Below are 10,303 nucleotides of genomic sequence, written 5' to 3' on the forward strand. Positions count from 1 at the left end.
CAGCGGCTGCAATCACAGCAGCAACCCGGGGACACAGAAGCTAAACACGCGGATGCATTATGCTTTAAATCCGGGGTTTCCACTGTCTCTGGAAACTTTCTCTTTTCACACATCCTCTGACCGGATCTCTGCCATCTCTAACCCGGAGAGTGGACATCATCACCGGGTGGGTTTCTGCAGATTTCCACCAGATAATACACCTTACAACTCGGACTGAGCATCTGAAGAGAAGATCGTGATTATCCCAGTAAGTTTGAGGTGATTTTCCTCTTGTTTTCCTCTGTGTTCTGAAGTGTTTACTGGCAACATCTGGATCCCTTTAACGAACAGGTCATGTGCAGTTACTGGGGTTTAAATGGATTACATTTATATAAATAGACTTCAATGGGAACATCTAATCCTCTAACACAATTATACTGCACAACATATATTGAGGCACTTATTTGAATAAAGTACTCAAGCAGCTGCAGATGGGCAGGATTTGATATGAGAAGAAAAGATAAAATAGGAAATAAAATCCCCAAATGTGAAACCCTCACCCTGAGCTTCTTCTGCTGCACGTGTGGTTTAAAACACACGTGCAAAGGGGATTCAGGTCCATTTTATTCACTGTTTGAGCTCCAAAATCTCACATTTCCTTCATCTCACATAAAGCCTGAAAACAAAGGGCTCAGTAGTTTCCACTCCAGACCTCCAGGTGGCGCCACTTTAGCTACAATGCTAATATCGCTAGCATTAGATTTAGTATTTCTTGTAACTTCTGGTCTTTCTTTGAGAGTTCTGTTTGTTATCATTTACTTCTGGAATATAAGTTTCCTGTTCAAGTTTAATATCAACAACAATTAGCTTTGGAAGATCTGGTACTTGAGTAAAAGTAGAAGTACTCAGATCTTACTTGAGTAAAAGTAGAAGGACTCAGATCTTACTTGAGTAAAAGTAGAAGTACTCAGATCTTACTTGAGTAAAAGTAGAAGTACTCAGATCTTACTTGAGTAAAAGTAGAAGTACTCAGATCTTACTTGAGTAAAAGTAGAAGTACTCAGATCTTGTACTTGAGTAAAAGTAGAAGTACTCTGATCTTGTACTTGAGTAAAAGTAGAAGTACTCAGATCTTGTACTTGAGTAAAAGTAGAAGTACTCAGATCTTACTTGAGTAAAAGTAGAAGTACTCAGATCTTACTTGAGTAAAAGTAGAAGTACTCAGATCTTACTTGAGTAAAAGTAGAAGTACTCAGATCTTGTACTTGAGTAAAAGTAGAAGTACTCTGACCTTACTTGAGTAAAAGTAGAAGTACTCAGATCTTACTTGAGTAAAAGTAGAAGTACTCAGATCTTACTTGAGTAAAAGTAGAAGTACTCAGATCTTACTTGAGTAAAAGTAGAAGTACTCAGATCTTGTACTTGAGTAAAAGTAGAAGTACTCAGATCTTGTACTTGAGTAAAAGTAGAAGTACTCAGATCTTACTTGAGTAAAAGTAGAAGTACTCAGATCTTACTTGAGTAAAAGTAGAAGTACTCAGATCTTGTACTTGAGTAAAAGTAGAAGTACTCAGATTTTGTACTTGAGTAAAAGTAGAAGTACTCAGATCTTGTTCTTGAGTAAAAGTAGAAGTACTCAGATGTTGTACTTGAGTAAAAGTAGAAGTACTCAGATCTTACTTGAGTAAAAGTAGAAGTACTCAGATCTTGTACTTGAGTAAAAGTAGAAGTACTCAGATCTTACTTGAGTAAAAGTAGAAGTACTCAGATCTTGTACTTGAGTAAAAGTAGAAGTACTCAGATGTTGTACTTGAGTAAAAGTAGAAGTACTCAGATCTTGTACTTGAGTAAAAGTAGAAGTACCAGAGTGTAGGAATACTCTGTTTCAGTAAAAGTCCTGCATTCAAAATGTTCCTCAAGTGAAAGTAGAAAAGTATTCTCATCAAAATATAGTGAAAGACAGTAAAAGTAGTCGTTGTGCAGATTGGTCCATTTCAGAATAATATATATGATATGTTTTATAATGATTGATCATGAAAGTGTTCTCAAAGCTGGTGAAGGTGCAGCTAGTTTGAAGTACTTTGTATACTGCAGGGTAGCTGGTGGATTTACTCCAGGTGGAACTAAAGTCTGATTCAACACTTGATTAGATTTCACATCATTCATCCACATCTGTGAAGTAACTAAAGGTATTCAATACATGTAGTGGAGGAAAAGTACACCATGTACCTCAACATGTTACTTAAGTACATTACTTTACGTAAGTGGTCAGTTTATATCGTATAGTTCTGGAAGTCTCATAAATAAACGTTTTCTGTCAGTGAAACATGGTGTCAAAAGCAATTTCGCTGTAACCCTCCTGTTGTGTTCGTCCCCCGCCCCCCCCCCCGCCCTTACTTTGGTGTTCACGGCCAAATTTGGACCGGTCCTGTTTTAGCTGCTATTACATTAACACAAAAACCATTAATCATCACATTTCATTTAACACCCTTTCAAACTGTACATATTGTATCAGACGACTGGTATACATGAAGAACTGCAGTAAATATACAAAGAACAGACACTGAACATGTACTGGTGTGCCAGGTGTGATCCATGTGGGGGGAGGGGCACATAAGAGCGGGACATGTGTCAAATTGGTGTATGTGTGTGTGTGTGTGTGTGTGTGTGTGTGTGTGTGTGTGTGTGTGTGTGTGTGTGTGTGTGTGTGTGTGTGTGTGTGTGTGTGTGTGTGTGTGTGTGTGTGTGTGTGTGTGTGTGTGGCCTAGCATTACTATACTTGTGTGGACCTAAATCTGTTTACACAGTCACGTGTGGGGACTCTCCTCCCTTATGGGGACAAATTGGAGGTCCCCATAAGGGGAATCATTAATTTTAGGGTGAAGACTTGGTAAGGATAAGTCTCCAGGAAATGCATGTAAGTCAATGTAATGTCCCCTGAAGTGGTGTATACATGGTGTGTGTGTGTGTGTGTGTGTGTGTGTGTGTGTGTGTGTGTGTGTGTGTGTGTGTGTGTGTGTGTGTGTGTGTGTGTGTGTGTGTGTGTGGGTGTGTGTGTGTGTGTGTGTGTGTGTGTGTGTACATTGAAAGTGGCCACTCTTCCATATGTGTGGCAGGAAAAGCAAGCATCAATAACAAACCTTCATGATGTAACTCTACACATGATGAACGACGATGACGATGCAGAAGAACATGGCAATAAAAGCATATTGTCGTTCTTTTAGAGACCGGGTGTTTGTGTCGATTAAATCTAACGGACACATCACGCCATCGCGACGAACCTCCTACAGAAAGCGATAATGGAGCGAAGTGTCGCCACAATGTGGGCTTTCCATTAGGAACCTCGCGTTGAATAAAGAAACGGGGTCCTTTTTAAACGGCCGCATTTACAGCATTTTATCATAAGTGCTTTATAATTCTCGATTCACACGGCGGCGCTCTGTGCAAGAGGGCGGCAGGAGCAATCAGGTGCATCATGTGCAGAATCAAACATAAAGGCTCATAGAAGGAGTCCGGTTTCCTGCACAGACAATCTGCAAATGGATTTAAATTGAAAAACCACAGTTCACTTCAATGTCTCCTGTCACTGACATCTGGTTTGTGACATTTTAAGATAGATAATACAAATCAAATTTAAACTAGTTTATGTTCCCAACATAGGGGTTGTTCCCCTCCAAAGGGTCACCGGATTCATCTGAGCGGCCGTCACATGATTAACAGGAAAGAGAAGAAGACAAGTGGGCAGGTGGGCGGAATGAACTCTTTTTAAATGTTAACGTCTGCAGACCATTTACATGCACTAAAACCTATAGTGCACACTACAGGAGAGGGAAAACCCCCAAGGCATCACATGGCCTCTTTCAAACTAAACCAATGCAAGTTAACGTACAGATTTTGTTATATCTGATTATCATACTTTTTGTTTATTTATTTGGTATTCATTCGACGGGCACATTGATTAACATTTCTGTAACTGCGCCAACAGCGTCCCTGGGCAGATGTTGAAAGTCATTCTAAAAAAAATGTCACTTCAAATGACAGATAAATACAATCAGTAAAACAACATTATAATAATAATAATAATCCTTATATTTATTATAGCGCTTTATCAATGACTCTCAAAGCGCTTTACAAATACACATTACACATACAGATCATACATGTAATGGTCATCGACTGTGGACACCCACAGGAGCAAGTTCAGGTGAAGTGTCTTCAAGGACACACCGGCCTGACGCAGTGGGGCGGGAGCGGGTTACATTCAACAGAGATGCTTATATAATGATAAAAGCATCTATAAAAACATAAAAACATAAAAACTTAAATAGATATTCACAAAGCAGACCGAGAGCAACAGGTCGAGGCACATGTGCAGACAGAGCGTTGTAAAGTGCAGATTGTGTGAGTGTTGACAGAGCGGACTTTCCACTAACCATGTTTTGAAGGTAGATTTGAATGAACTGCAGGTGTTTTGTTCTCTACTCGTTACTGGGACTGAGTTCCACTGTCGTGCAGCTTTAACAGAAAAAGAAGATTGGCTGAATGAACTCTCCCTCAATGGAACAACGCAGTCTCCTCTGGTTGCAGCTCTTGTTGACCTACAGGTGTGCGTATGGTGGTCACATGTCTGAGCGGAGGTGAGGTGAGGCCGTGTATTATTTTGTACATGAGGCAAGCATTTGCATATCTCATTACATTTCCAGCTCAACAAGTTGCACTTTGTGAGTATTGGGCAATGATGAGAATGAACTGATTTCTTATCTACTATTTGAAGTGTTTGTTCGTATCATGATCCCAGGGCTTTGAGAGTGGTTGCATGTGAGCAGGTTGCTAAGCAGTATGTGATGTGAGATGGAACCATAGAGTCTGTTGTCATGCAGTCTCTGGTAAACCTCACATTCACAGACTGAATTTGACCCTGTTGCAAACCTTTTTCACCTGAGCCTTCAAATTGAGTCTTGAATCAGTGAAGACCCCCAGGTATTTGCACTGTGAGCCCACCTGTAGCCCCTCCCCGGACACATGTTTCTTCTCTTACAACAACTTATCGTCTTGTGTTGTTTACGTTTGAACCTCCATGTGCAAACATAAGGCTGGTGTGTTTAACTTCTATGTGCCTAAACCCTGCGCCTTATACTGTATGTGCTCTGAATCTGCACCTTATCCAAATACATGTATTCATGGTTTGTCTTTACACTTTCTGATTGGATGCAAACTGCTTTTTTCGTTGTACTTGTAAACAATGACAATAAAGTTGAATCTAATCTGCACCAAAGCAAATACCTTGTATGTGTAACGGCAATACACTGGATTCTGATTCTTAATCAAATGTTCTCTCTTAGATCTCATGGCTTCCCCTTGACGGACGGTTCCTCCTCTGACTGGGAATCCCCTGTTTTCTCCATGGTTTTCCAAACAAACTGGATATAATACCCCCGTCAGCAGCATGGCATTGTCTCCAGACGCCCCCTGCCTCTCGGAGCTTTCCGGATTCCCCAACAGGAACTTTAGCCTCATCTCCGGTACCCATCCGTGTAACCGGAGTACAGGCAGAGCTTCTACTTCTTCTTCTTCTTCGCCCTACAGCCCGCAGGCGACCGCTGCCTTCGCCATCGCCATCACCTCCATGATGCTCCTCACCATCGTGGGGAACATCCTCGTCATCATCGCCGTCCTGACGTCTCGTTCGCTCAAAGGTCCTCAGAACCTCTTCCTGGTGTCGCTGGCGGCGGCAGATATTCTGGTCGCGACGCTCATCATCCCGTTCTCGTTAGCCAACGAGCTGCAGGGCTACTGGGCGTTCAGCTCTGTGTGGTGTGTGGAGGCATTTTTATTTAATCAAATATCGATAAAACAGCAAACTAAGAGGCTTTGCCTTTCCTGTGGTGTGTTTTAGTGCATGTAAATGGTCTGCAAAGGCTACAATTACAACATTCTCTGTGATATCTCATATGATGATTTGAATTAAACTATAGCCAAAATATAAGAATCAAACCAAAATGCTAAAAAATGCTTTGCCTTTCTTATAGTGTGTTTGTGTGCATGTAAATGGTCTGCAAAGGCTAAAATGACACAATGTTCTCTCCAGAGGTAGTTTCTCCATGTGATCAATTATTTAAATTCAACTATAGCCAATTTATAACGGAGGTACAATAGAAATCAAACCAAAATGCAAAAAAAATCATTTGACTTTCCTGTAGTGTGTTCTATAGGTTTTGGTGCATGTAAATGGTCTTCAAAGCCTAAAAATAAGCACAATTGTTTCTTACAATATAGCCAATATGTAAAGGAGGTGACATGCTTTGAAAATGCAAGAATTCTTGAAATATATTCTCAAATGAATGAACTCTGAGAAATTGATATAGGTATTGGTGCATGTAAATGGTCTGCAAAGCCTAAAATTAAGCACAATTAGTTTTCTCAATGTGATATCTTATTTAAATTATACTATAGCCAACATATAAATAAGGTACTATTGGAACAACCTAAAAAATGCTTTAAAAATGCAAAAATCTTTTGATATATTTTCTCAAATATCGGGAAAAAACTGTTGTTTCTTTGTATTTCTTTAACAAAGTTCAGTCAGTCATACAGAGAGCCCTGTCTGTATTATGACAGTGAGTAAAATGCTTTTCTGTTCCAGGTGTGAAATCTACCTGGCGCTGGACGTCCTCTTCTGCACGTCCTCCATTGTTCACCTGTGCGCGATAGCACTGGACCGCTACCTGTCGATATCTCGCCCCGTGACGTACGGCGCCAAAAGAACTCCGACGCGAATCAAAGCGGCCATTATTATAGTCTGGCTGATCTCCGCGGTCATCTCTTTCCCGCCTCTTCTCTCTCTGGACAAGAGCAAAGGAGGTGAAGAAGTCTGCGAGCTGAACAACGAGCGATGGTATATTCTCTACTCCACCATCGGGTCATTCTTCGCTCCCTGTGTGATTATGATCCTGGTTTACGTGCGGATTTATCAGATCGCAAAGCAGCATACTCGAAGTTCGGCAGGACAGAAGCAAAAGGCGACAACGGGAGAAAACGCCAATGAGAGTCCGGCGAAGATATCCGAGCAGAACGGGGATCAAGGAGGCAGCCAACGGGAAAAAGTCCAAGCTAAAATCTCTGGCTCTGATTCAAACCAGTCGTCTTTTCGAAACCCTCCAGAGAATATGCCAATCCAAGGCACTGCAATCCCCCAAATCCCCCAAATCCCCCAAATCCCCCAAATCCCCCAAATCCCTTCAGCTGTTCCCCAGAAAGAGTCCCAGAAACATCGAGAGGAAGAAGAAGCAGCGTTCGAGAACTCGTCCAACTCTGGTTCTGAAATGGCCGATGAAGGCAAAGACGAAACGGACAAATCGGAAACTTTAGGGTCGTCCCGAAAGAAAGGGTTCAAAGTCAAGATGCTAAACCTGTCCTGTAGGTACAAAGAAACAATGGCCTCTTCTTCTTCTGGCACCAAAGTTGTACCCGACGAAAAAATCCAAGGGACGCCGACTTCTCGCCGCAAAGCCATGGCGAACCGGGAAAAACGCTTCACTTTCGTGTTGGCGGTGGTGATGGGAGGCTTCGTTATCTGCTGGTTCCCCTTCTTCTTCTCTTACTCTTTGAAGGCGGTGTGCCCGGAGACCTGCAGCATCCCATACCCTTTGTTTAATTTCTTCTTCTGGATCGGATACTGCAACTCCTGCCTCAACCCGGTCATTTACACCATCTTCAACCACGACTTCAGGAAGGCCTTCAAGAGGATACTGTGCAGGGACACCAAGGGCACGTTCTTCTAGACTGGAAATTAGGATTTATTGACTATAAACAGTATTGATATAAACACTTGCACACCATTTACATGCACTGAAACCTATAGAACACACTACAGGAGAACAGACACTCTTTAAGCGAAAGTGGTGAAGGTACGGATCATCTCAAGTTAGTTTTTTCAAACTGTTTTCATTTTGTCCTTTGGAATATTTTTACATATATTTTTCCGTCAATTTCTGAGATATTTTCCTTCTTTGGGAAAATGTCTTCTGTGTTTTCCAGATTTCATTACAATATGTTTTGAATGTTTTGTTTCGGGCCTCTTTAAGCGAAAGTGGTGAAGGTACTCATCATCTCAAGTTTTCATTTATGCCTTCGGAACTATTTAACATCATTTTCCCAAATCTTTTTCAAATCTTTTTGTCGATTTCTCCCATACTTTTTTGGGACCTTTTCTCGTGTGTTTTTCAGACTTCATTCCCAAATGTCACCATATTCAACCACAACTTCAGGAAGGCCTTCAATACCATTTACATGCACTAAAACCTATAGAACAGACTACAGGAGAATATAAACTCTTTGGTAAAGTTACGTAAAGTTACGGATCATCTCAAGTTTGTTTTTTCCGACGGTTTACCGGAACTTTTTAACATTTCTTCCACATATTTTTTGTCAATTTCTCAGATATTTATGGTAAATGTTCTCCTGTGTTTTTCAAACTTCATTCCAATATTTTTCACAAATTAAAAGTATTTATAGGTTGCACTGATTGTACCTCATGTACACTCTGTTCAATCAGGATCCTCATACTGAATATCTCATAGTACCTACTCTTTCCATGTATTCTTTGGAACCTTTTAACATATTTTTTGTCAACTTCTCAGATATTTTCCACATATTTTCGGGACGTTTTCTTTTTTCAACCCGGTCGTTTAAACCAACTTCAACCACGACTCCAGGAAAGCCTTCAAGAGTAAACTGTGCCGGGAATTAGGTTTCGTACCGAAGGATTTATTTACTTCTGCAGTCGTTGGGATTGACCTTGTTCATAATAGACATAAACACTTATACATTAAGGAGGAGATTGTCTCTCCTTCTCGTCTGAAGGAACAAAGAGGGGAAGTTTCTGAAAGCCACAGTCAAGTGGCCGAATCAATTATCTTTAATGTTATTTAAGAATACGCTGTAATCAAATATTCAATGACTCTGAAGAACGATGATTTGATTATGTTTTCATACGGAAGTCAAAAGGATACAGGGCCTGTGTTCAGTAATTTAAAATGTGTGTTTGTTTGTGTGTGTGTGTGTGTGTGTTTGTGTGTGTGTGTGTGTGTGTGTGTGTGTGTTGTGTGTGTGTGTGCATGGGGATAAAGAGGACGGTCGCCTAAGGGTCTCACTGGCAGAGAACAAATATCACTAAGTGTCCTTTATCTCAGATAAAACGGGCACTCAAGGAACAGCAGAGCAGGGACAAAGTGAGCATCCTCCTCTCGGTGCTGTTTCTTTCTCGCTCCCTTCCTCCATGTAAAGCTGAAACGTGGGAAGTGTGCATTAAGACGGATAGATGTTTTACGCCCACGTCTCCGCGATGCTACACCTCTCTCTGGGAGTTTATCATTAAGGGGAAACGGCCCGAGGCTTTGTGGGGAGGAGAGCAGGAGAATCTGCAGAGGCTGCAGGAAAGATGGATGCGTTACATGTGGAGCCGTTTCCTTCCATCCTCATTATGTGTTTATATTCAGTCCTATAAAGTAAGCATGGTGCAGGGAGGCGGTGCAAAGTACTTTGACTTGAGTACTACTTTTGGTACTTGATCTATATATATTATTTATTCTACTATTTCAATAGACAAATCCGATTAATCCAACATTAGTAGAAGCAGGAGGGCAGAAAGCAAAGTGTATACATCCAGTTGCAGGATCAATTAATAAAGATAAATATGTAATTAAATACAGATAAACACAATGCTCTATACACACACATATGTACACATAATGTGTGTGCACCCATTTCCAGGGTGAAAAGAAAAGAAAAAAGTCCATGTTCAGATGTAAGGACAGTTTCATTTCTCATCTTATTTTTGTATAAACTATGAAAATTAAAATAATAATCGTTGTTATTATTATTTGCAAACAAAGCAGGGAAAATGTACAACATGAAGCTTTTGTTAGATTTCAGATTATGTTGAATGTTTCTCCTCCTGACGCGAAATGAAGTCTTTAAAAAGCCTCTGGCAAAAAAGCATCGTCACAAAACTGAAAACAGGCTGTTTTTCTGAGAAACTGGACTTTTTTCTAATATAGAATATGATGCATTGTTGCAGATAGGTCTACACCAGGGGGTCAAACCCAAGGCCCGGGGGCCAAATCCGGCCCGCGACTTCATTTCATGCGGCCCCACAAGAGCTTGCAAAGAATATAATATGTTTATTATACGGTTAGATGACGATTTACAGAAGCACGTTGCCCATAAACTACATGTCCCAGAATGCATCTCAAATTAGACTTTTTTCTAGGAATTTGACTTTTTTTCTTCTAAATATGCCTTTTTTCTCTGAATTTGACAATTT

At 40.7% G+C, this 10,303-nt stretch overlaps 1 protein-coding gene across 1 annotated transcript; it reads left to right on the forward strand.

Annotated features, from left to right (window-relative positions):
• On the forward strand, positions 1 to 9,885 carry LOC117557183 (alpha-2B adrenergic receptor-like). The gene is made up of 3 exons (XM_034232891.1): positions 1 to 247; positions 5,322 to 5,793; positions 6,623 to 9,885. Exons 2-3 carry the CDS (start codon positions 5,426 to 5,428, stop codon positions 7,758 to 7,760), a joined length of 1,506 nt encoding a protein of 501 aa, XP_034088782.1. The 5' UTR covers positions 1 to 247; positions 5,322 to 5,425; the 3' UTR covers positions 7,761 to 9,885.
• Positions 9,886 to 10,303: the final 418 nt, after the last annotated feature.

The sequence above is a fragment of the Gymnodraco acuticeps genome, unplaced genomic scaffold (assembly GCF_902827175.1).
Source record: "Gymnodraco acuticeps unplaced genomic scaffold, fGymAcu1.1, whole genome shotgun sequence".
NCBI lineage: Eukaryota > Metazoa > Chordata > Actinopteri > Perciformes > Bathydraconidae > Gymnodraco > Gymnodraco acuticeps.

Excerpts from the sequence above, each read along its gene's own strand:
- LOC117557183 (XM_034232891.1), top strand. The coding sequence starts at position 5,426 with ATGGCATTGTCTCCAGACGCCCCCTGCCTCTCGGAGCTTTCCGGATTC. Across the intron at positions 5,794-6,622 it reads TGGGCGTTCAGCTCTGTGTG|GTGTGAAATCTACCTGGCGC; the intron begins GTGTGTGGAGGC and ends TTTCTGTTCCAG.